The 25,363-nt window shown below is 43.6% G+C and overlaps 5 protein-coding genes and 1 non-coding gene across 6 annotated transcripts; 3 read left to right on the top strand and 3 right to left on the bottom strand.

The window, feature by feature from the left end:
- Window positions 1–431: 431 nt before the first annotated feature.
- On the bottom strand, window positions 432–2,567 carry scpp9 (secretory calcium-binding phosphoprotein 9). The gene is made up of 9 exons (XM_062477391.1): window positions 2,503–2,567; window positions 2,315–2,370; window positions 2,201–2,215; window positions 1,960–2,115; window positions 1,631–1,759; window positions 1,417–1,476; window positions 1,155–1,229; window positions 853–903; window positions 432–758 (listed from the first exon to the last, which is right to left on the bottom strand). The coding sequence occupies exons 2-9, from the start codon at window positions 2,357–2,359 to the stop codon at window positions 678–680; spliced, it is 612 nt and encodes a 203-aa protein (XP_062333375.1). The 5' UTR covers window positions 2,360–2,370; window positions 2,503–2,567; the 3' UTR covers window positions 432–677.
- A 2,023-nt stretch (window positions 2,568–4,590) lies between these two features.
- LOC134033290 (uncharacterized) lies at window positions 4,591–6,255 on the bottom strand. Its single transcript, XM_062477390.1, has 7 exons — window positions 6,131–6,255; window positions 6,002–6,043; window positions 5,777–5,893; window positions 5,465–5,647; window positions 5,214–5,297; window positions 4,990–5,058; window positions 4,591–4,800 (listed from the first exon to the last, which is right to left on the bottom strand). The coding sequence occupies exons 1-7, from the start codon at window positions 6,173–6,175 to the stop codon at window positions 4,726–4,728; spliced, it is 615 nt and encodes a 204-aa protein (XP_062333374.1). The 5' UTR covers window positions 6,176–6,255; the 3' UTR covers window positions 4,591–4,725.
- A 363-nt stretch (window positions 6,256–6,618) lies between these two features.
- Window positions 6,619–13,618, bottom strand: sparcl1 (SPARC-like 1). The gene is made up of 11 exons (XM_062477322.1): window positions 13,494–13,618; window positions 12,291–12,346; window positions 12,144–12,209; window positions 10,710–11,960; window positions 10,347–10,452; window positions 9,608–9,729; window positions 9,350–9,470; window positions 9,034–9,170; window positions 8,768–8,916; window positions 7,512–7,660; window positions 6,619–7,334 (listed from the first exon to the last, which is right to left on the bottom strand). The coding sequence occupies exons 2-11, from the start codon at window positions 12,342–12,344 to the stop codon at window positions 7,306–7,308; spliced, it is 2,184 nt and encodes a 727-aa protein (XP_062333306.1). The 5' UTR covers window positions 12,345–12,346; window positions 13,494–13,618; the 3' UTR covers window positions 6,619–7,305.
- A 2,372-nt stretch (window positions 13,619–15,990) lies between these two features.
- Window positions 15,991–18,807, top strand: scpp1 (secretory calcium-binding phosphoprotein 1). The gene is made up of 9 exons (XM_062477367.1): window positions 15,991–16,117; window positions 16,397–16,451; window positions 16,580–16,627; window positions 17,019–17,075; window positions 17,179–17,220; window positions 17,337–17,390; window positions 17,566–17,604; window positions 17,814–17,879; window positions 18,072–18,807. The coding sequence occupies exons 2-9, from the start codon at window positions 16,398–16,400 to the stop codon at window positions 18,621–18,623; spliced, it is 912 nt and encodes a 303-aa protein (XP_062333351.1). The 5' UTR covers window positions 15,991–16,117; window position 16,397; the 3' UTR covers window positions 18,624–18,807.
- Window positions 18,808–18,955: 148 nt separating this feature from the next.
- trnai-aau (transfer RNA isoleucine (anticodon AAU)) lies at window positions 18,956–19,029 on the top strand. The gene has a single exon. It is a non-coding gene; the product is annotated as a tRNA-Ile (tRNA).
- A 492-nt stretch (window positions 19,030–19,521) lies between these two features.
- tnip2 (TNFAIP3 interacting protein 2) lies at window positions 19,522–23,919 on the top strand. Its single transcript, XM_062477347.1, has 6 exons — window positions 19,522–20,049; window positions 21,010–21,309; window positions 21,754–21,831; window positions 21,961–22,281; window positions 22,456–22,572; window positions 22,739–23,919. The coding sequence occupies exons 1-6, from the start codon at window positions 19,726–19,728 to the stop codon at window positions 23,024–23,026; spliced, it is 1,428 nt and encodes a 475-aa protein (XP_062333331.1). The 5' UTR covers window positions 19,522–19,725; the 3' UTR covers window positions 23,027–23,919.
- Window positions 23,920–25,363: the final 1,444 nt, after the last annotated feature.

Here is a 25,363-nt window from a genome sequence, read left to right as displayed (position 1 = left end):
TGGACATTGTCTAATAAAGTGTCATGTCTTGAAAAATGTTGAAGGATCAATGAATAATCGACAAGTTTAACATTAGAAATACGGTTTTGCTGTTGTTGGCTGTAGGTTTTTTGAGATAATAATAATAACAGTAATTTTAAATTGTTTGCGTTTGGTTTATAAATATGTGCAAAAAAACATAATAATTGTTAGTTAAAAGTTATGTTACATATTACATTAATATTGTCAAATAAACAAGTGAAAAACTGTAACAATGAGTAGTAGTCTACATCTGTTGTTTTATTGTCCAGGTACATTCTGAAGCATTTAGCAAAATGCTCTTACTTCATTACACCACTGGAGGGGGATAAATGACCAGATTAAATGTCCGTTTCAATCTGAGATTGGGGCTCTCACAAGCCGTTACAGTACAAAAATGACATTACAACAAATTGAATAAGGCTGGTAATCATTTATTGAATTATCAAGAAACCATAAGAACATTGTCAAACTGCACTGTAGGCACTAATTTCATAATCAGACACAACAGTTGTAAAGCCAGATCAGAAAACAGATATAATAATAACTGTAAAAACTGTGAAACAATATTCTATCCCTACAAACTGTGTAAGACCTGCACCATTAACAAAGACATGTTGTTAGTCTTAGTATATGATTCCTCAGGTTGTCTGTCAAGTTTAAACGTGATCGTGGTCTTTACAGACAGCTGAGGTGGCTGCTCTCTCAGCAGCAGCTGAAGTGGGAGCCTGTGTCTGGGTCTAGGAAGCAGGGAGAGATAGTTGAAGGTCCAATATGATATTTATATCTGATACATTACATTTCATTCATCGGTTGGTTAAATGTGATTGTTACCTGGGAATCAGGATTGGTCTCAGAGGCCTGAGCCTTTCTCATGAGGAAACGCTGAAATGTGACAATAGCGATTATTAGTGTCATTTTCACACAAATACACACACAGACACAATACTGTGTGAGAAAGCAAACCCAGTCACACACACAGCTGGTAGGTAAACCCAGTCACACACACAGCTGGTAGGTAAACCCAGTCACACACACAGCTGGTAGGTAAACCCAGTCACACACACAGCTGGTAGGTAAACCCAGTCACACACACAGCTGGTAGGTAAACCCAGTCACACACAGCTGGTAGGTACCTTGAATCTTTTGACAGGGTCAGACTGTGGAGGCCCTTGTTGCTGCATGCCATTCCCAGCATTTCCTGGTCCTCCCTAGTCAGCAAATAGAGACATGTACAATGTCAATTTCATCACAATAAATACTTTACTGCCAGTAATTATGTGGATTTGTACAAAGTCTGTGCTGATATTTCTAATGACATTAGTAATTATTTACATGAGGCACTGAGTACTAGTTTTACAATACTAACAGATATTAGTATTGTAAAATGGACTGTACCATGACTTGCTGTTGTGGGGGCATCATTCCTGCCATCTGAGGGAAGCCTGGGTAAGGCAGCTACCAGAAGCAAAGAGACACATGACAACGTCAAATCTCTGGGATATTTTCCCCCAATTACAACACTAACAGTAACGCCACCAAAATATACCAAAAATTCAAAATATATATTCTGAATTGAAAGACAGTAACAAAGGGATTTTTTAATTTGTACCCCGTTTGCTGGCAGGCCTGGATACTGGTATTGCCCAGGGAACTGCTGAGGCTGCAGACCAGCATTGGGGAGACCGAAGGGTCCAGCAGGGAAGGCTTGGGGTTGCAGGAACCCGAACCCAGGGACCATCTGGATGGAGAGAGGAGGGTGGGAAGAAACAGGTGGATCATTGACACTTCTCTCTAGTTTGAAGAAGAAGAATACCTGCTTCTGCAGTCTCAAAATCCAAGCTAAAATAAGGTAGCCAGATTGACTAAATTCATCAAGCACAAAGTTTAATATGAACCTGGACGAGAGAACCTCTGGAAGGGGTGAGAACTGGGACTGACCTGGCCAAACTGGGGCTGCCCAAGAAAGCCAGCCCCTCCAAGGAGAGCAGGGTTCACCCCCCCTACCACCAGCCCAGGGTTCACCCCCCCTACCACCAGCCCAGGGTTCACCCCTGTCAGAACCCCTCCATTAACACCAGCCAGAAGACGTAGTTTCTGAACGGTAGAGAGAATCAAAGTCAGGGATCCTGTTTTCTTGTTTTAAGCATTAAGATAAACAATATTCCATTATGTTTCTTACCTTGCCTTCGTTGGCCTAATGAGGGGATGAAGAGGAGACAAAAAGTAATTTACGATGTGCAACTTGTTTGTTTTACCTTGATGTCTGACCATCTACTGTTTCAGGTCGACTCACCTGGAAGAAGGCAGCGATGAAGACAGCCAGGAGAGTAAGCTTCATTTTGGTCACGGCTGAAAAATAAAACAAGTATTTACGAACACACAGAATGGGCAAAGGAACTACAAAGGGACAATAGATCATACACCTTACAGTTTTAGATTATAAATGAGCCTGCCGGATGTGATTAATTGATGAACATAGACCTTTGATGTATATATCGGTTCTTCTCAAGATGTCTGCTTTGCCAGGTTTTCCGTCGCCCAGTGATACGAACACTGAGCATACTGCTGCTTTTTATTGGCGTTAAACCTCACACAGTGGCCAATTAGAAATTAGTAAACAGTCATAATTACTCATATTTGTCACCTGCAAGTCAGAATTACAAAAGTGACCATGTTGTTACCATTTGACAAAAGCGTTTAAACACTCAACAATGTTCAAAAGCTTGTGGTTTTGCCTTGAATGACTTCAACACTGCAATGGAGAAATTTGCCATTGTTCCGGACATGCTGAAAGACAACAGCCGGACAGTGACCAGTCAAAAACAGATGTTCTGAGTCAGGTGAAAAGACAGCTGTCTTAGTAGATTGTGAAACCTCTTAAGGTAAAGTGGTAACCTGTTGTGGTATAAGGAAAAATGAGACACTAACAGGGACTTTGAGTGGACAGCCACAGACAAGCAGACTATGAGGGACTGGATGGGGTCCTCCAGATAATCTGAGTTTCACTGTAATAGAACTCAAAAGATTCATAAGTAATAGACTGGTCTTGTAAAAAAAAAATCTTTACAAATCCCATTGAACTCCTAGCAGAGGTTCCCCTCTCTTCAATACTACTGCTGCGTTTGGGGTGTGTCAGGGCTGTCAGCTGCCTGAGTGCCACAACATCCTGCAGCTGGTGGGTTGCAGCCACAGGGTCATGAGATGGGGAGTGTTTTGGTAGCCTGTTTCAGGATTGCATATAGTGTACAGTATGTGGGGACAAGGCAGAGAGAGAGACAGGGACTTTGAGTGGACAGCCACAGACAAGAAGACCATGAGGGAAAGAGAAAGACAGAGAGAGATAGAGGGAGAGAGAGACCGACAGAGATCAAAACAGAGATGGAGACAGAGAGAAACAGAGAGAGCTAAGGTTGTTTTCATCTTTATTGGATAGTTACACCACATTGGACATGTAGCACAACCTATTTACGCATAATGATGATAAACAAAAACAAAAATAACCCATTGGTTACAAATTAAGCACTGAAGCCCCCTCCCCATTCATTAGGCACAGAACACCCCTCTCCATCTACAAAGCAATAACATTCCATCTTTCCAACCAGCTTACAATAGAAAACTCAATGCGTAACCTTGCCATGACCAGCCCCAGCAAGACTACCTATGCATCAAGTAGCCATATTCCCGAGAGCTACTCTTCCGTGTCTTCCATATTGCCAACTTTGCTGCCAAAGTAAATAATTCTGGAGCCATGGTCTCCTCCTCTCCTGTGCTGTGTACCTGGGTCCTCCAATAGATACAATTAAAACTCCCCCCATAGACCATGTGATGGCCCCATGAATTATTCTCAACTGCAAATTGGCTGCATGCTCCTCTACAGGAGGCTTATACAGGGTGCACCAGCATCCCATCAGAGACGGGTTAGGTGCCGAAAGTATTGACCACTTGGCTTAACCTCCGATAGTGCCCCCTGTGAGTGAGAGAGGGACAGAGATAGAGAGACAGAGACACAGAGAGACAGAGACACAGAGAGACAGAGAGACAGAGACACAGAGAGAGAGAGAGGGAGGGAGGGAGGGAGGGAGGGAGGGAGGGAGGGAGGGAGGGAGGGAGGGAGGGAGGGAGGGAGGGAGGGAGGGGTGGTTGTACAGCAGACTTTTTCCACCGGATGTTATCTGGGCCATGACTCTGCTCTAGTGTGGTCGGATGCATATGGTGCAATGCAATGATTAGATTGTGTCGGGTTGGTGTGTTCCAGGTAACCAGTACCTGTGGTAGTCTGGGGGTTTACCTTGATTATAGACTGTCATGCAGCCTGTTTAATTGTACACTGTGACTTGAGATTGATTCATTATGGTTTTGAAACATCAGCAAAGATGAATATGATGTTTTTGAGACTTTTCCCATGACATACCACCACTGTGTGTGCAGCTGGGTGTGAATGTGAGACAGACACAACAAAGATAGAAAGAGGAGATGACTTTCTTCACTCCCAGCATCACCAAGGATAACGTCTCAACTTATATTCAAGCATATAAAAGTGCTAACAAAGTAAGCACAAAATCGTTTTCATCAATTCCTCTTTAATCATTTATTTAAATCCATTGACTTTACAGAAAAATGATTTAATCAAAATAGGTTACCAACACAGATATGGTCCAATCAGTTAAACAAAGAACCACATCAGTAATGATAAATGTAGATGTTTCAAGAGGTCTGCTTGACTTCCATAGTAGTACCTGTCCCTGAAGACTCTTCCACCTCACCTCCAACTAGCCACCTCTGTCAACACACAGAAGCAGGAAACACACCATCAGTGCCATTATCATTGGTACACGTTGCTCCCCAGTGTCTTGTTAGTAACATAACATGCTTGTTAGACCTACCATCACGGAATGACGGTTTATTTAGGGTTTTTTCAAGCGACCTCAGAGGAAGGAGACTGAGTGATGCACTGGTGTTTGGGGTTACCTTGACTTTGGCAGCTCCCCTGGGCGCTGCTCCTGGCTGCTGCATGTTCCCCCCTCCCACCGGGATCATCTGGAGAGGGGAGAGATGAGTGATAAGGGCTCCATAACAGTATGGCATGTCTGTTCAGTTCCCAGACAAGGCCCCTATTTAAATCGGAATGTTGGGTGACCTTAAATGACATCTTAAAGTCTGCAATATGTATCAATCCGTTCAGGTGAGGATACCTGTACTTGAGCAGGGATGAACACTGGAGCCTGGGGACCTCCCATGGCATTGGGCTGGGGCAGTATGGCATACAGTGGTACTGCCTGCCAACACAGGTTCATTCAACCCACATGATACTTTTTAAATTGTTGTTCATGCAATAAGGTTTGCTTACAATTTTTTTTATCATTATGATCCTATATTATTTTTACATTTTCAATGGTTCCCAGTTTGGTATGTATGTAATGCTGGGCCGATAAAACACACTGACCCCATTGGGTAGCTGAGGCAGCTGTCCCTGTAGCTGTGGCACCCCATTGGCTGCTCCAGCCTGCCCTACGGGAAGTGCTCCAAACTGCCGGAATGGTCCAATGGAGACCAACTGAGGTACAGCAGCCTGACCAATAGGAGCACCCGGCTGTTGAATCAAGAATGACCCACCAACTGGGATGACCTATGTAAAAAAAAAACATATGCATCACGGAAGAAGCACGCCATGTGTTTATGTGTGATGTTGACTTCATCAGTATGTAAGGTACCCAATAGTGCATGTTGAGTATACAAGGTCCCTAACAGTACAAACCTGGGCTAGAAAGGGTTGCCCGTTCATCATGACACCATTCATAGCCCCCTGGTTGGCAACATTACCCATCACTCCTCCTTTCACCCCTCCGCCAGCCTTCCCATTGCCGCCACCAGCCTGTAGAACGTTCCAGAAACAGTAAACGGTACACATAAAGACAGGAAGCCACTGTACATATCCTGAGAAGAATCGTACATATTGAAAAGGTAGCAGCAGTGTGCGTACCTTTGCCTCTGCGCTGCCCGACCCCGCTCCTCCAGCGTCCACCTGAAACACCAGGAGAAGAAACATGAGAGGCATCCCAATGGATCTACAGTGTTGTAGGACAAGTCTGGACATGTTTTTCATTCTTACCAGTAGTGCAAAGATTGGAAACATGATCCAAAGAAAGCATAACATGATGTTCTCTTCTACAAAGAGATGTAAACAAGGCAAGCAATACAAAGCAAGACTTATCAAAGTTTGATCTTATTCTGTTGATGAAGTGTGTTTGAGTGATGAAGTGGAGACAATGTGCTTTTAAAGAGGACTCCCTCCATCTGTCCAACTGTTCACAGTCCAATCAGAGTCAAGCTCCAAAGCTGATCTCAACATGTTAGTCATTCTCACCCTCTTGACCATGTAAAAGACCAAAGCTCACAATTAGGATGTATTTCTGGAGGATGTGTGGATCATGACCTAGTTGGGTTAACCCCAGCTTTAGAGTCTGATGTCCTCAATAAGATAATGATAATGTAGATAATGAAAGCTCATGCTTTCATTATCTACAGAGCGGGAAGGTCATTTTTACTGTCATGTGTGGTGTTCATTGTGAGAGGTACATTTAGGGAATGAGAAATGTGTCGAGGTCAAAAAAAGATTTTATTAGAATTGTTAAAGAAGACAACAGAAAGAAGTGAAACACAATTAACATGTACAGCATTCAACACTCAGTACTTCTTTTCATGGAAATAAATAACTTCTTCAAACTCAATTTTGTTTTGTTTCATAGAGAAATGTCATGCTTGTATGTGGCTTATGACCAACAGTATTTTAATATATTCCAAAATATATATATGTATTTTTAAGATTCAGCACAACAGTAAAACTGGTAAGACATTGATGACACAGTATATCATATGGTTTTCTCAGTCAGCTATGAAGGAGAGATTGTAAACTTTGTCCCTTTAGGAATGCGATCAAAACACTATTATTATTCAAGGTTAAAATATAATTTCCTTCTTATCAGCTAACACACAGAAATTCTACCGGATGCATCTACATATCACAGAATATAAACACATGTAAAGACCCAAATGGTCTGCCTTTGTCTGTTTTAAGGCACAGTCAAAGTAACACAAAATATCATCTTCCATTTACCAGGAAGAATGGCCAAGACACAGAGATGATCATTTCTGTTTTGTTCTAGTTATCTATACTTGTTCAGGGCACACTGTGACTGACTCAGCCAACCTCTCCTGTTCAGGTAATGGTGTGTTGTCTCTGCTTGCTCTGTCATAAAGACAGTTGATTAGGTACAGAGAAGAAGCTCAGAAAAGCAGGTTGACGTCCATATCCTCTGTTGGGACAAAAATAGGACAATATGTCAATTAAGGTCTCTGACCATACAACCCAGACCAACTACCTGGTCTAACACTAACCCCAGAGGGCCAACAACACAACCTCACCACACATCAGCCAAAGTAGAAACCAAAATGGCATCCAAACTGAACGGTTAGAGAAATCACTTCCTCACCGTTCTTGATGCCAAAGCAGTGAGCCCACTCCCTGAAGGACACCTGCTTGTCCTTGTCGACGTCACACTCCTGGAAGAACAGGGAGGTGCAGTGCTCCATGGGAACGAGGGGGACCCTGAGAGGGGCCAGCTCCGTGTGGGACAGGAGCCTGGGAGGGTTGACATAGAGGGGAAGGATGAGGGCGCACCAGGTTGACATAGGGGGGAAGGATGAGGGCGCACCAGGTTGACATAGAGGGGAAGGATGAGGGCGCACCAGGTTGACATAGAGGGGAAGGATGAGGGCGCACCAGGTTGACATAGGGGGGAAGGATGAGGGCGCACCAGGTTGACATAGGAGGGAAGGATGAGGGCGCACCAGGTTGACATAGGGGGAAGGATGAGGGCGCACCAGGTTGACATAGGAGGGAAGGATGAGGGCGCACCAGGTTGACATAGAGGAGAAGGATGAGGGCGCACCAGGTTGACATAGAGGGGAAGGATGAGGGCGCACCAGGTTGACATAGGAGGGAAGGATGAGGGCGCACCAGGTTGACATAGAGGAGAAGGATGAGGGCGCACCAGGTTGACATAGGGGGGAAGGATGAGGGCGCACCAGGTTGACATAGAGGGGAAGGATGAGGGCGCACCAGGTTGACATAGGGGGGAAGGATGAGGGCGCACCAGGTTGACATAGAGGGGAAGGATGAGGGCGCACCAGGTTGACATAGGAGGGAAGGATGAGGGCGCACCAGGTTGACATAGAGGGGAAGGATGAGGGCGCACCAGGTTGACATAGAGGGGAAGGATGAGGGCGCACCAGGTTGACATAGGGGGGAAGGATGAGGGCGCACCAGGTTGACATAGAGGGGAAGGATGAGGGCGCACCAGGTTGACATAGGGGGGAAGGATGAGGGCGCACCAGGTTGACATAGAGGGGAAGGATGAGGGCGCACCAGGTTGACATAGAGGGGAAGGATGAGGGCACCAGAAGGGGGAAGGAAGGGGAGATAAGCGGAAGGGGGAGGGGGGGATGCATGTATGGGTCTGAATGCTCACCTGGAGTTTCTAATGATCATATTACATAAAGCTTACATATGAAATATATACAAGTCAGCAATGGGAATCAATGCTGAATTTGTGTCCCAGTGTGATGGATAACTGACCTGAGTATTATATCCATGCTTGGTTTCATAAACTGTACATTCTTGTTTCATGAACATTAACTGCTTGTTAGTTTCTATCAACCATTCGATACCTTCCTGATGTCTGAATACCTGTCTGCTGGGTGCTGGTCCATTTGGGCAAACTGCCAGTGGACAGGGTATATGTACATGTTGTAGTTCTTCTCAAAGTCTTGAGCAAGCAGCTCTATGGGATGGTCTCCGGCGTGGAGACGTCTCTCGCTCTCAAAGATCTTCCTCACCTGAGGGGTTTTGGGATATGGTCATTTTATGAATGATTCTTTTCATATTTAGATCAACTTTAGGGATGTTAGAAGGTTTACAGTCAAACAGTTATCCATCAAGTGTTTCATTCTTACTCTGAAGCGCTGTTTAGAAGTGAGGAACCCAGGAGTCTTGCTGTCGTGTTCGTAGAGTTGCAACAGTACGTTCTTCAGCCAGTCCCTCATACGCAGAGGAAACTGGACCAACTCTGAGCTCAGACATGGGGCTATGACTGAGAGACAGAGGAAGAGAGGGGGGGATTTAGAGAGAGAGAGATAAACACAGTGATGATAGGAAAATAAGTGGTAGAAAATACAGTGTGAATTTGTTTCAGTTCGACCCATTTTCTGTCGCTACTTCTAGGAGACTGGCAGATGATTGGCATGGTGGTTGGGATGGTGGCCATCTTACGTTTGCAGGGCCCGGTGTAGTCCAAGTGGAGCCTATGGCCCCTCCTGGTTCCCTCCAGGTTGCACTTAGTAGCAAACAGGTCGCATGAGGTATCATAAGTGGTGTTATCAGATCCACAAACCTACAACAAATGTATACATTGCATTAAAAAGCAATTGGTATTGTAGCTAAATTCTACACTCCATATTTTTTCTTCCATGGTTTCCTTCCAACCTTCCATCCACAACTTGTGGAGCCCTCCAAAGACATTGCACTCACATGGTCAACGTCCGACTTGCTGTGAGGACAGGCGGAGGGCTGCTGGCACACACAAGTGGGCTTGTTGTCCTCGCCCAGCTTGCAAGTCTTCCCACGCTTGCAGTGGAAGGTATCACAGGGGTCTGAGGGGAACACAAATAGAACAGGAATGTAGGTTCTCCTCAGACCCAGAAGATACATATATGTATGTAACGTACAGTAAATAACCTGATTTTGATAGAACCCAAACCTATCAGCAAAGCTATTTCACGCTACTGTGTTAACTATCATGTCCATCCATAATGTTTAGTTGTTGTTGCATGTATTCATCATGGCCCTCCCTGTCCTGGCTGGAGGCCGTAGGGACTAGGGAACACAAGCACTACATCCACAGTACACCAGAGCCCTACATTCCAGAGCTGCAGTAGTTTGTACAGAGCCTGAATTCAACATGATCTCTCTCATTGACTCCTTAAGCTGGACACAGTTGTGTTTTGGTAGTGACCGTGAAAATGAATGACACTATTATTCTGGGAGGGTTAGTAAAACGGGCCAGTCAGCATATTTATATATTTATTTATTGAGTGTATGTGTGTGTGTGTGTGTGTGTGTGTATGTGAGAGAGAGAGAGAGAGAGAGAGAGAGAGAGAGAGAGAGAGAGAGAGAGAGAGAGAGAGAGAGAGAGAGAGAGAGAGCTAATGTGTCTGCTTGAGCATGAGTGTGTGTGAGAGAGAGATTTAACCGCTGAATTGACACTTACCAGAGGATGCTTCTCCTCTGTGAATGCTGGTCCATAGAGAGGGCCTGGTCCTGGGGTAGAGATCCACCCTGGCCCTGACTTGGACTGGGTTCATGCCCACTGAAGCCTTTGAACAACACACCATAGAGGGAGACACATTAAATAACCATGAAAAAGAAGGGCATAGCACACTGTATAGCCATGATGAAGAACAGCTAAGTGCATTCATGTGGATTTTCAGTTTTATATTGCTTGGTCACAGTTAAATTGGCCATTGAAAATTTCAATTAATTTAAATGTTAATGAATTGTATTTGTGAATGGGCCTTGTCACACTATGACAGTTACTGTTAACACTAATGCCCTGCATACTGTACGTATTTACCCATTTCCCAGCCCTCTTCCTCTGTGGCTTGTTGACAGCATTGTCAGCGGGCAAGCTGTGCTCCACCTGTCCTTCGGACTTCTGGGAGTCCTGGCTGGTCTGTCCTGCTTGGGCCTCATCCCTCTGAGCGTCCTGGCTGGCCTCATCCCCCTGAGCAGGGTGCTTCCTCACCCTCAGATTCTTCTTCATCTTCCTTATCTTTCCTTTGGTGTGGCTGATGCTCTCCTTTTCCTTGTCCTCCTCCCTACTCCCATCCAGCTCCACGCTCTTCTTAGAATCCTGGTCAACTTCTGGGCTGTCCTCTTCCTGAGTGGAGCTGTTCTCCTGGGGTACAGCCTGGGAATCTTTGCCCGGGTTTTTGTTTTCCTCTGGGAGTTTTTCTTCGTCACTCACCTCCTCGTCCTCCAACGCTTCCGTGTTTTGAACATCTTGTTGTGACTCGTAGTCGTCGATTGTAGTGGGGATTTCTTCCTTAGTGGCAGTCTCTTCCTCCTTTTGCTCCGACGCCTTCACTTCATCCAATGTTTTCTCTTCCAAGAGGAGCCGAGTGTCATCAGCGAGGGGTTTCCCTTCAGGGGTCTGAGTCTCCAGGGGCATTGTGTAGTCCATGTCATTGGGGATATCAGACTCTGTGCTGCTACCTATTTCCTTCACATCAGCCCCTTGCTCTCCCTCTCCATCCACAGCCAAGGACTCCTCCTCCTCCTCCTTTTGCTTATCAGCAGCTTCCTCCTCTTCACTATCCTCCTCCTCTTCCTCACTATCCTCCTCCTGCACATTCTTGTCAGTCTCTTCCTCTTCCTCCCCCTTTACCTCTACCTCTTTCACACTGACCCCTTCTTCATCCTCCCCTTCCTTCTCCACCTCTCCCTCCACCTCCACCTCTCCCTCCACCTCCACCTCTCCCTCCACCTCCACCTCTCCCTCCACCTCTTCCTCTTGCTTGGCAGTGACCTCCTCCACAGTCCCGGCAGATTCTATCTCTACCTTTCCTTCCTCTTCCCCCACGTCCTCTGCCGCCACCTCCTCCCTGGCCTCCTTCTGCAGGAGATCCACCAGCTCCTCTTGGCTCAGAAGGACTGGGGTGCTTCTCTTGCCTTCCTCGTCCCCTTCCTCCCTCTCCTCCTCCTCCTCCTTGTCAGCGTTAGCGTTGTCCTGGGAGCTCAGCTCCTCGTCCTCCAGCTCTAGACTGCTGGCCTTTATGTTGGTGGGAAGGACCTGGCCCTTGTTGGCCCCCTCAGAGACAGCATCCTGAGTGACCAGGTTGTAAAGTATGAGTGTTACTGTAAACGCAATGGGATTCCAAGACAACTTGGTGCTAGATGAAGGAGCCACTTTACAATGTCTACTTTCATGACAAAGGGGTCCTATCCTAACGGAAAGGACTGTGGGAATTCCCTAACCCTAACACAACCTGAATGCTCCATACTGTACCTTTTCAGTCGTTGTGTGTGAGGACTTGACTGAAGCTTGGTGTTTTTCATGAGGTTTGCCTTTGACCTTGAGGACAGTGAAGGATTGGATGTAAATGGTGTTGCATGTTGAAACATTGAGTTTACTGAGAAAGAAGGTGCTACTCACAGACACTGCAAATGCTGAGGCCAACAAGCAGACGAACAGCAAACTGGTCCCCATACCTACAACAGGAGAATTTATGTCGGTCCAATTAGATTTAACTGCAATTCAGGGAATCCTAAAGTATGGATATTGTCACTGAGCATTGCATGATTCTTGCAACAGAAGACCGGAGCCACAGAAATGAATGATAAACAGATATCATTCAAATCTTGGGTCCAAGTGAAGTGACGATCCAGTACAAGGACGTCTCAGCCCCTCAGCAGCCTGACTGTTCTTAAACAACATGCGGGGGGCGTCCTTTCCCCCCAGTGTGTCTGTATGCTGCCAAGACAGCCGTGATGACACAGAGGCCTCCCAGGTCCGTTGCCACGGAGATGGGCAGCGTGATGCGCCCCCTCTCACAGTGGTTGAGTTGGGGGAGCGGGTGACGGGGTGAGGGGGTGAGGGGGTGAGGGCTAAAGCAAACACCACAACCCACCAGACTGGAAAAAGAACCGACAAAGTCCACAAACTTTTTTTGTCTCTCAGGGGGAGCTACAATGCAGGCATTACTGGATCAACCCTGGGAGACTATAAACCCATGAAGCCCCAAGCCTCCAGAAAAGGGAGTGGGGGTTCTTAAAGCAGTCCTGTCAAATATAATACATCACTGACAAGTTATTGAGACTGCGTAATGTTCAAATATTGTGCAATGTTAGAAATACTTCAATTAGTGAGTTCTAAAGAAGCCATCATTCTCATGTCAATAAAGAATAATAATGAGAAAATCCAATTGTGCATGATTTGGTATGCATTGTAAAACAAGACAATTTTTCATTACTTAAACAAACACATTCTGCGGTATGTTGATATTAATACTTAACTTCCAAAACACAATTAGTCATTTAGCAGACGCTCTTATCCAGAGCGACTTACAGTAAGTACAGGGACATTCCCCCGAGGCAAGTAGGGTGAAGTGCCTTGCCCAAGGACACAACGTCAGTTGGCATGACCGGGAATCGAACTGGCAACCTTCGGATTACTAGCCCGATTCCCTCACCGCTCAGCCACCTGATTCCCCACAATTGTACAATCATTGTAAAATTATTAATGCCCAGTTTTATAATATGTTGCTATAAATCAAAAAGTCCTATTGTGATAACAGTAATTTCTACTCTTACTAAAGACCTTCACAAAAAAGACATACTACAATAACTAAGATATTACCTTGGTTTGGCTTTGAGAAGAGGGTAAAGAATTGTTCAAACACACACTGACACAAACCAGCGCTGGACCAGGGGAGAGGTTTGTTCTCACCCAAGACAGCCACACATACAAAGGTCCTAGGGTCTCTGTACAATGTGCCATCTAGGGATGGGAAATTGGGTTAGAGAGAGAGAGAGAGAGAGAGAGAGAGAGAGAGAGAGAGAGAGAGAGAGAGAGAGAGAGAGAGAGAGAGAGAGAGAGAGAGAGAGAGAGAGAGAGGGAGACAGAGCGAGAGAGACAAAGAGACAAAGAGACAGAGAGATAACCAGAAAGAGAATGTTATTGTATAATTGTATTAGTAGTAATGAAAAATATCTAGCGTGGTGTATAAAACAGCAACTTGATAAAGTTAGGTTATGCTAGTCTAAGAACCAATGGACAAATGATCAAGTATCCCTCTATGGTTTTTGATGGCCTTTTTAAGAAATTGTATGACATAACAAACTCACAGTAGGATACATCATTCTAGTTAGAGTAAAATGTAAGCTTATCACAGATGTCCAGAATAAAAAATAACTCGGGAATTGTAAACTGTTGCAGTGACATATTTGCACCACTAGGTGGCCTCTATCTACAGTATCTCATAGAAACAGATATATATATCTCACAAAGTTGTCACCAAATGTTGTAGTGAAATACTTTCACCACTAGATGACCCCCTATCTCCAGTTTACCACAGGTTGCTTGTCAAATCTATGTCAGATGAGCGTAAACACTGTATACTGTCTCTACCAAACACACACACGCACACACACACAGAATCAAGAAGCAACCCATCTCCCAAAATAGCTTAGAGCTCATTCGAAGCATTGTAAACATGCACACAGTTTTAACACACTTCCAAACATCCTCCTATTAGTTTCAATCTTACGTAGTACCGTCATACTTTGTAGATGACACTTGTTAGAGGATAGGCTTTCAAACAATCAAGCTTCAAAACAATGTTTCTAGTTTTTTTTTTTACACAACGTTCGAAACATTTGCATTAACTCCTACATTACAGAGTCCTAAATCACAATCAGTTTGAGTTATCTGCTTCAACCACCAACACTGTTACACCCCACATAGAAGACATTGAAACTCCAGTATTCGTTAGAGGGAGAAAACACATTGCTCAATGACAACAATGCTGTATACTGAGTCTGCTCCTCTCCTCCTCCTCTCCTCCTCGTTCCTGACCAGACCCATACCATGACTGGGGGGATCAGTGGTTTCCCATGCAGCACCAGTGTGGTGCGGTGCTGCTCTAATTACACGTTGTGTTGGCATAGCTGAAATAACTGACTTAGAGTGAGGTCAAAACACGGAATTCCAAAGAATAATTGTCCAAATATGGATATCCAGGAAACTATTGATATGGATTTCTAGGAGAGGATATGTTGGTGGTCATACAGGCAGGTAACTCAGGCAACATATGATAAGTGAGCTGTTATGTTCTTAATCTATTAAAATGACTTAATCACATTTTGTATTAATACAAATTAAGTATTCAAAATGTTGTTTCAATGACACTGAATATGACAACACTCCTGTTGAGTCCTAAAAGCCTTTACAAAGAAACATACATGGGAACCCATTACTCTACATTACTGTTGAATAAGTTCAAATAATTCCTGCAGAAATTTTGGACAGTGGTATAATTTAATTTCGAATAGGATGGTGTAGCACCCTTAGAGTATCTCAGCATGAGTTAGTTTATCTGATGAAGGCCCAGGGGTTTGTAAAGCGGAACTCCTTGACAGGATGTAGCCGTGTTCTTATTTGACCCTCCCTTCTTCCTGGTGTGGGTGAACATGTTTTTTAAAGGCACCACAGACCCTATAGTTAAGACTCCTAAATTACATTTAACTTTTGACAGGGAGGGGGAGGATGGAGAGGAGGAGGGATTGTTTGGATGGATGGATCCGTATGTGTGTGTGTGTGTGTGTGTGTGTGTGTGTGTGTGTGTGTATGAGGGAGAGAGGAGGGCTGTGTCTGTGCTAGCTTGTGTGAATAAGTGTGTTTGCAACTGTGTGTGTGTGTGTATTTGTGTACATACTTGCTTTTTTCCATGTTTGTTTGGGTATATTGTGTGTGTAGGTGTGTGCAATCCAGTGTACAAGTGTGTGTAAATGTCTTGTGCATGTGTGCGTGTGTGCACAAGCCTGTGTGCATTTATGCATGTGTCTTGTGTGTGTGGGTGTGAGCAATCTTGTGCACATCTGTGTATGTATGTCTATGTCTGTCCACATGTATATTATGTGTGCATGTGTGTGTGTGTGTGTGTGTGTGTGTGTGTGTGTGTGTGTGTGTGTGTGTGTGTGTGTCCAGGCTCTCCAACAAGCCCACCTTCCCTGTTGACTGGCGATGCAGCTTGGCGGAGCATTGTCGCCTGGGAGGAAATGATGCAACAATGTTAATTGGTGTTCATGCTTAGTTATATAGCTCTGCCTGCTTCCACAGTCACCACATCCACTAATGTGATTGTCTCAGCATCCAGTCTCCACACTTCTGAGATAAAGCGTAGCACTGCAGCCTACCTCTGTACGCCACATAGGAACCATTGGCTGAGCAGTCTACTGCATCTGGTTACAGCAGAGCGGAAGGTAAAAGACCAAATAACTTGTACAAAGTTGCATGTTTGTCTGACATCTGAGAATGGGATATGGAATGTGTTACTTTCTGTGATGAGGTCATAATTAAGTGCATGTTTATCACATGCAGACTGTTTGCTGTGGAGGAGGTGTTGGTGGTGGTGGGGTGGTGGGGAGTTTGGTCTGAAATGCATTTTCTGATCAAGTTTATGATCATTGTATTTACTACTAAGTCATGTTTTACACATTGTAAAATGTGTAAAACTTAAATCAAATCTGTGTTTATCATAGAATGAAGATTACCACAGTAATACTCTGTCTGGTGGGAGCAGTTTCTGCCAACCCAGTAAGTAACATTCCTAGGTTGAAGAGAAAAAGCAACAAATTAATTGTCAAATGTACATAAGATTTGTATGCTTTCTATTTCTGTTCTCACACCCTGTTTGTCTCCAACTTAAAATTGTCTTTCAACAGATTTTGCACAGAGTAGACATGGAGCCATGTGTGTCTGAATCAAATGCGGTGAGTACTGTCACAACATGCAATCAGAATCCATTGCACTTGGTTGTGGCATTGGGTGTGGGCTCTTGAAATCTCCACACAGACACACGTCTCCTGAGTGCAATCAACCTGTCTGCCTCCGTCTCTTACACATCCCCATTTCAGCAAGAAAAGCTGACAATTGCAGTAATGTATACCTGTGCCAAACCTCAGGTTTAGTAAACGTTTGAGGTTAGCCTTCTCTGCATTATGTACATCCATGTATCAGACTGTGTAGGTGATGTTAGCTTGTTGGGGCCACAATAGGGCATGTTTAGATTCCAAATGAACATGATGATTGTTGAAGTTGGCGGGCGGAGTTGTCATTAAAATGAACTGTTGTTTCTGGCTGGGTTTTTTTTTTGTCTTTCAGACCCAAAGTTTGTCTGGCTCACAATCGTCAGATCAAAGTGACACTTCAGAACTTCAGGTGGGTGTGAAGTGTTTTGAGAGTAAAGTATTCTTGTTTGTTGTTTCATGGTTATTAGGGTCTGCGATTTTAATGGATCTCTGTTGCTGCTCTTGTGTTGCAGAGCTCTGAGGAAAACACATCAGAAGATACATCTGAAAACCAGGTTAGAAACGTCTACTTTGATAAAGCCAAGACACCTTTCAGAACCCAGCAGATGTGTTCATGTTGAGGTCCTCTGCATTGTTATCACGTAGGTCACACCTGGGTTTCTCTTTTCAGACTTCAGAATCCGAGTCAGAGTCAGAATCATTGGAATCCAATTCTGATGATGAGGTGGGTGTGGATGCATCAGTAGACACAATTACATAGACACATTATGTTGACAAAACAACCAAAACAAGCTCTTGTCTTGTTGCATATTTTGTTTTCTTAAATTCAATTAACGTTACTAATCCCTCAGTGGTGGTGTTACAGTAAAAGCAGCTGTTTGTCTGTTTCCCACCAACAGAGTTCTGAAAAGAGTCAGAGCCAATCACTCCAAGACACAGTAAGATAATAAGATAAAGATAAAGTGTTAAGAAATAAAATGCATTGTTGGTAGTTCATCTTATCATGACCACATAATATAATGTGTAACTATGATGTAACATCAGGGTCATCATTTGATGTATTAGTCATTGCCCATTAAAGAAAGATTAGTGTTCTTATGTCAGGAATATTGTGAAAGGTCTTTTCTTTCTGTAAATGTCGGTGCAGAACACGTCACGTGAGATGGGTGTAACCAGTGACAACAGCCTGGGCAGTGAGGAGAACATTCGCAAGGTGAGACAAGACTATTGATATTATGACAGAACAGACCTGTGCTTACAAGCTTGCCATCATGAGACACGTAGTTGTCATTTATAAATGAATGTGATTTATGCCCATATATCTAGGAGCTTTAACCGTTGTTTTGTTGTGAAGTCATGTTTTTTATAACAGTTTAGTTTATTGAATAATCTTGTCCATGTCCAGAGTTGGATCCGGATGTTTGCAAATGTCATCCAAGTTCTGAGCCCCAAGGTCAACGGCAGTGTCAAGGTCAAAGGTCAACCAGATCATCAGAATGTTGAGGAGGGAGAACAACTGCACACCTCCATTCACACAACCACTGCCATGACAGTCAACCGGAAGGGCACCACAGTACCAAGCAATGGAGACATCTTTTTGGTGGAAAGTATTTCCCAACCGTTAGATGGTCAAATTGCGACCATTCCCAGAGAGGACCATGATGACAGAGAAGGTTGTGATATCAGCAATGTGCCAAAGGCTAACACTGACTCCAGTGAGAGCAGTGAGACCTCTGAGGCCAGTGACAGCAGTGACACCAGCGAGAGCACAGAAAGTGAGACCAGCGACAGCGCAGACACACAGCAGATGGAAACCAGGGACTGCCGGGGAGGTGTCGATAGCACTGCCTGCGACAGTGACGAGTATGTCTTCCAGGACATAGGTGATGACGCTCATTACCCAGTGGAACACCTAATGATGCCAGAAGAGGTGCATGAATTGCATCTACGGAGATAATGAACAACTTGATGAACGTCTCTCAATCCTACACTGCATTACACATAGAGATATTAAGCTTTTTCATGTTGTATTGTGCTTCAGTACCTCAATTCATGGTCAGCTTTAATTATGACTTCAAACTAATGTTATAGATAGCAGGTGGTCAGTTTATAGGCATCTGCAAAGTTTGAAATTAAATGTAGCCCTATTTGTTTGTATTTTTCTGTAAATGGATTTGTACTGTAATACGTTTTTACGATAAATTTCTTGAATTCGGGATAACGTTTCAAGTGTAGCTCTATCAAGTGTTGACAATTGATATTCTCTAAATGCTCGATCTTAGTCTCATCGGCCGGTTAGCTCAGTTGGTTAGAGCGTGGTGCTAATAACGCCAAGGTCGCGGGTTCGATACCCGTACTGGCCATTATTTTTATGCACATTTTATGATATAGTTTCGTTTTAGGAATGATCTTTTATGTTAAATGTGTTAGTTGCTGGAGAACGGCATTTAACGAGGGGTGGGCATTCAAACACTTCTCATTTTTACAACTTGCATCACATTTCAGTTTACAGCTTCCGTTGATATTTCAGTTGAAGTCTGGGTCAAATATTCTGATGCAATTGCATGGTGTGTGAATTTAAGCACGTTATGCAGCTTGACTAACATGGATCAGAGTCCAGAAGCCCAGGCTTGAATACGCATGTGCACAAACTATCGACAGGCTCTTCAGCTACTTAATCTAAATAATGTGTACATTTTCATAAATGACAATCATAATACAAGTGTCTTAGAAATTAAATTTCTACGCTGAACAGAGTGGTTCATTTACCCAACCTAGTAGGCATAGCTACAAGCAAAGTAAAGTACAAGAAAAGTCCGCCTATTGAAATGGGGAACTCCCCACAAGGAAATCCCCTGTACAGTCGGAATATTACCATTTCGAAATTGAGATGCGCCACATCTCTTAGCTTGTTGACCTCCTTGTTTAATTTAGAAAGTATTTGGCTTTATTAGCGAAGAACTCTCGAAGCACGAAAATTGGACAACAAATTATGGAATATTGATAACATTCGCTACCCTCTGTCCTTTTAGTGTAATCTTCGGAAATACTCGCTTGCTATGGATAGTGTAAATGTGGACAATGATTCGTTGAAAGCAAAAATCCGGAGTTGCAATACTTTGAACACATTTTATCACGAAACGCGACAACAGATGGATACTTTGAATAAGCAGATTATCAAAAGGGACAATTTAATTGCTGATCTTAAAGCAAAATTGGGTAAATATGAGAGAATCGATATTAATGTCGAAGGACAAGAGTCAGTTGTGATTGGACCATCCACGTGCTTAATTGAAAGTTTATGTAAAGAAATCTGCAAAATAAAGCAACAATTTTACGAGACACAGGTGAACACGTCCCATCAAGCAGAGTTGAGTCAACAAGTAAGTAGCCTATTTATTGGCAATCTGAATTGTCATGCATGGAAAATAAATCATGCAGATCAAGTAACGTGTAACTCAATATTTATTTTGTAACTGGTTAGTCTATTGTTTTTTGATTTACTATATTTTCATGTGTGTATAGCTAATGCGTTAAAAATGTTTAAATTACAATAATTTATGACTTGACATCTCTCCCTATACAACTTTATCAGTTCTATAGCCACGAAATTTACATAACATGCCCTGCTAAAATTAGCAGAACAAAGTAGATCGGAACAGTATAGTAAGACGTTTCCCTGGGGAATTTGACGTGTTTGTCAGGTAAATTTGACAAACTCCTTATCATGTTTCATAATAATTGACAAATACTCTGTATAGATGTGTTCACACTCTTTGATAAGGAAACTATATATTATATATAATATATATGTAATATATTACAGAGCTATATATTATAAGCATATAATGATTGATCTAAAGTCATATCTTTTACATATAGGCCTAGTTTATTTTTAGTGAAACTGTCAAAAAACAAAAAACTCTTCAGACCCACCATACAAGTACAGTGGGTGTTGCTGTAGCAGCAACCCTACTTTTCCATCTCACAGCGTCTGTGTGGGTGCAGGTGCAACTGTTGTTTTACGGGTTGTCAAGACAGTTGAGCAACAATTCTTTCTTCTACCAAGAACAACACACACAATTCATGTTCAAACCCTCAGTGTGTTCCCACAAAGGGAAACTATATACTGTACCTACTAGGGGATTACAATATTGTGTGCTTGAGTATGATTGACATCTTCTAAAGCTTGCGTCCTCACACTGCTCCTCTCCTCCTCCCTCTCTATTTCTCCCCGTCATTCTCCTCTCTCTCCATCTCTTCCTCCATTACTCTCTCTCTCCATATACCTCCCTCTCTCTATCTCTCCCCATTTCACATTCTCCGTGTCTCTCTCTCTCCAGGAGATCCAGAGGCTGAAGCAGCAACTGAGAGAGAAGGAGAGGGAGCTGGAGACCGTCACCCTCCAACCAGAGCATGAGAAGGACGAGGAGATCCAGAGGCTGCGGGGAGCGCTGGAGGAGAAGGATCGAGCCCAGGCCACGCGAGCTGTGCTGTGCAACTCCCTGGTGGAGGAAGCAGACCAGCTGCGAGCCCAGCTGGCAGCGACAGTCCGGGTATGCCAGGAGCTGCTGGGCAGACTGGAGAAAGAGAAGAAGGGAGGGGTGACGGAGGAGGAACAGACGCAACAGAGGGCAAAGCAGGTGTGTAATATTGTAGTCGTAGCAGACCCAGTCAGAAAATACTTTTAACTGTGACTTGTAACAACGTTACCAAGAACCTTTGCTATTTTGTGCCCCCTGATCTGCTGAATTTGTGACTGAAAAAGAGAATAATTGCTCGGCAACACAATTAGTGAATTTCCTATTTATGATCTTTCACATTTGCCGTAAGTATTGATTTTCCCATGAAGAGTCAAAATCAAAGTGCATTTTATTAGTAAGCCCATGTATTGTAAAGGTTGGTGAGTTTTTGATGCCGCATTTATTCATTTAGAAACTGAAATTGTCAGTCATCTAGTCTACTAAAATGTCCCATTATTTTCCTCTACACGTCTGTCAGTGATGTACATGACTGACATTGATTGTTTCTGGAATTCCCTGAGAGACTGTTTCATTTTGAGGTTTGATTTCTGTTTGTTCTTGAAGATGTCAGACGGGTCTCAGGAAGCACTGGTAAAAAAACTGCAGGAGCAGAACCGACAGCTGAAACACAGCGTGGCTCATGTAAGAACAGGTCTTACCCCTAACAATGAACCGACCATTGCATGCAAATTTGAGTGGCCCAACCAGAAAAAGCCTTTGCACACAGAATGAAATGTTACGGGAGAATGACTATCCTTTTCTTCTTCCCAGGTTGAAGCTCTGAACGCTAAATGGCAGAAGTATGATGCGAGCAGGGAAGAGTACGTCAGAGGACTGTGCCAGCGACTGAAAGAGTTCAGTGCCCAGGCTACCTCCAGCACTAGCCCAGTAGAAGGGCCTGGGCCTAGGCCCGGGTCTGGATCAGGCTTGGTGCCTGGCTTGGCCTCACCCAGTAGCGGGTTGCTCCAGAAGGAGATAGCCAGGCTTAATGGCTTACTGGAAGAGAAGATGAGAGACTGTGGGAGACTTGGAAGAGACTTGGAGGGCATGAGGAGGAAAAACCAGGAATGTATTCAAACGCTAGAGCAACAGGTCAGTGTCATATATGGAAATATTGCTCTCTCTTATTCTTATAATGCAACATATTCCAGTGTTTTTGGATCATGAAACCCGACTTGTGTCCTTCCTCATTATGATATGATAACAGAACCACACCTGGGTAGGACTTCACCTGACCTCATCCCTCCCTCTCTTGATCTCCCACAGGTTCTTATCTATACAGAGGACTTCAAGTCGGAGCGAGCGGACCGGGAGAGAGCACAGGGCACGATCCAGGATCTGAAGGAGGAGGTCTCTCGCCTACAGCAGCAGCTCCACGCACAGGTGAGGCCTTAGTGTACCACGAGCTACCAGGTCTCACACAACATGGACAGGACTGGACATAGACATCTTATTCTATGATATAGCTGTCTAATTCCTGGTCAATAATAAGCAATATTAAGGACAAGCAGTTGTGGTCAGGCTAAATGTGGTTCTGTATCTTTGACAGAGTCGTGGTAAGGACGCAACGGCCACATGCAGAGTTCATACCGGAGTCCGAGTCTCACCTCACCGTCGTATGGACACGGCCCAATCGTTGTTAAGGACTAGCACGGACCTGCCGGTTCCCAAGCACCAGACCAGCCAATCAGCAGCAGCACAGACAGAGTTGCTTGTCCCAGCCTGGATGGAGAGCCGGGGACTGTCAGAACTACAGTGCCCACGATGCTTCACAACGTTTGACGAAAACCAGGCCACAGAGTATCTGAACCACTGTGAGGAGTGCGCCAGGCTGTGAAAGGTACAAAACATGAATGAGACTTCTAGACTATTATCTCTTCCTGACTTGTTATTCTATTCCGGACCTGACGAAAGCCGAGCACTGGAGAAAAACACTAAATGTGGCTGAAAGTTTTGGACTTTTGAAATGTATTTCAAATAAGAACTGACTTCGAGTTCAGGGTCTAAACCTCTTAAATGTCATGAGTGTCAAATGTTTTATTTAGCAGTCCCACTATGTTTCACATAAGATTGACCCCCAAATAATGCAGGGGTGTTTTGTGGCAAGAACATAAGATGTCTGTTTGAATGGACAGTATAAATACTAGGTGATTGAATATCACTGCAATATAAAATATACCTCCATTAATATTCTTCGCATGAAATGATGACCGTGTTGCACATCCTTCTTATCTCATGCCAAATTGATTTCCTAAATGCACAGATTGTAAATTAACTGAGTTTAAATACATAAGCTTCCCTCTGGTTAAAGATTTTGAGTTTATTCTTAATGTGGTGCTATTAGCTGTACATGTTTTAATGATACTTTTTGAGTCTGTAAATTATCTATTCAGTTTACCCGATATATTTTTTGAACTAGCTACTGTACATGCCACAGACAGAGTTCAATCACAGTATTATATCTAATTTATTTTATCCGTGTTGTTCTAGAAACTGGCACGTAACAGTGAAAACCAAAAGGATTAATAATTTTTGCACCCAACACATGTTACATTCTTGCAATAAACCCATAATGCTCCATTATCTCAACTGAAATGCAAAAGAAAGTGCTTTTTCAGTTGAATCATGACTGACATTGTTTTAGCTCAGTTCTATGAAATATCACAATATCCCTTGCTGTTGTTCACAAATATTTATTTTTTTATAATAAAAGTTTTGTGTTTGCCTCGATCACATGGTGTCACATTATTCTGTGAAATCAGACAGTAGGGAGGCTGTGTGGGGTTAGTCAGTATGGTAACTGCCGGACATGTTCTGGGTCGGTGGGGAGGAAGAGAAAAAAGCAGCAGAATGATTGTGATGGTAATGAGGTGGTTGTGTGCGTATGTATTTGTTTCTGACATCAGATAAACACTCAAAAGCTGCTGAACTGTCTGTGCATGTCAGTGTGTCTATTTGCTTGTGTAGAGTAGTGGTAGAGAGACCACGTGCCTCTGACCACAGCTGAAACATTGAGTGTGTGTGTGTGTGTGTATGTATATGTGGACAGGGTGGAAACCCCCTTCCCTGAGTAGTCTGAATGGGCATGCAGTACAGTGTGCCACATTCCCAGCTGTCCTATGGCTGAAGTGAACACTACAAAAGGACAGACCGGACCAGTCAGACACTAGTTCTCGTTTCAACTGAATCAGGATCAGTTGTCTCATGTCAAGACCTCAATTCAATCCTTCTGAGAGGAAAGGAACACAAAGTTTAGGACCTGTTAGTTGTTGTGAGTGTAGTTTGTCTGAGTTAAAATTAAGTGGGCGGTTATTTTAAAAGTTGAAAGAGGGGGTAGACGAAGCACTAAAGGTCTTTGTGTGTGTGTGTGTCAACCTTATGAGAGGAATGTGTGTACAGCCGTGGCCAACAGTATTGGGAGCGACATACATTTTGTGTTTGCAAAGCTTGCTGGGCCTTGGCATAAAATGACTGCAAACATAATTTCAGTAAGTCATATCATCAGCACAGGGGAAAGTGTGAACTAGTTCTAGCCAGGTTAGATCACTCTATCATTCTGATTGGATTTTAAGAGGAGATTGACTGCTGTAAAAGAGGGGACTATGCATATATTGATAATTTTTCCCCCCAAAAAGCTTGAAAAAATATGAAATGTGCCTTATTGTGATTCCAGTATTCTATACAAACGTGAAAACAATACTGAACCAGCAAACTTTGCAAAACACAACATTTGTCATTGCCAAAACTTATGGCCACGACTGTATACACCCTGTAGACCTTGTGCTTCTTTGCAACCTTGTGGTTGCAAAGAAGCAGCCATAGCAACAATAGGACTAGGATCTTTCTGGTTTTAACTGCAATTTTTCTGTTTAATTTTGTGAAGGGACCTACTAAATAGTACAGTGGGCAGCCCAACAGGTTCACCTGGCTATGGCACTAGAAGATCAAAACTCTGCCTTGGTTGAGTACCACTTGTGGGAAAGAAGCACATTTTACAAGACACACCTGGGTAAAACTGTGTCAAACGCAACTAGAAGGTCAACGAGAGAAAACCCATCAGGTTTCGAAGACCTAAGATCAGCCAAATCATAGTTTTGGGATGACGTAGGGACCGTATTTGGGGAAGATGTTTGATAACCGTCAACTAGTTCCCATGGTGTTTAAACATTTACAT

The sequence above is a fragment of the Osmerus eperlanus genome, chromosome 14 (assembly GCF_963692335.1).
Source record: "Osmerus eperlanus chromosome 14, fOsmEpe2.1, whole genome shotgun sequence".
In the NCBI taxonomy this organism is placed as follows: domain Eukaryota; kingdom Metazoa; phylum Chordata; class Actinopteri; order Osmeriformes; family Osmeridae; genus Osmerus; species Osmerus eperlanus.
This window is presented reverse-complemented; position numbering and strand designations above follow the sequence as displayed.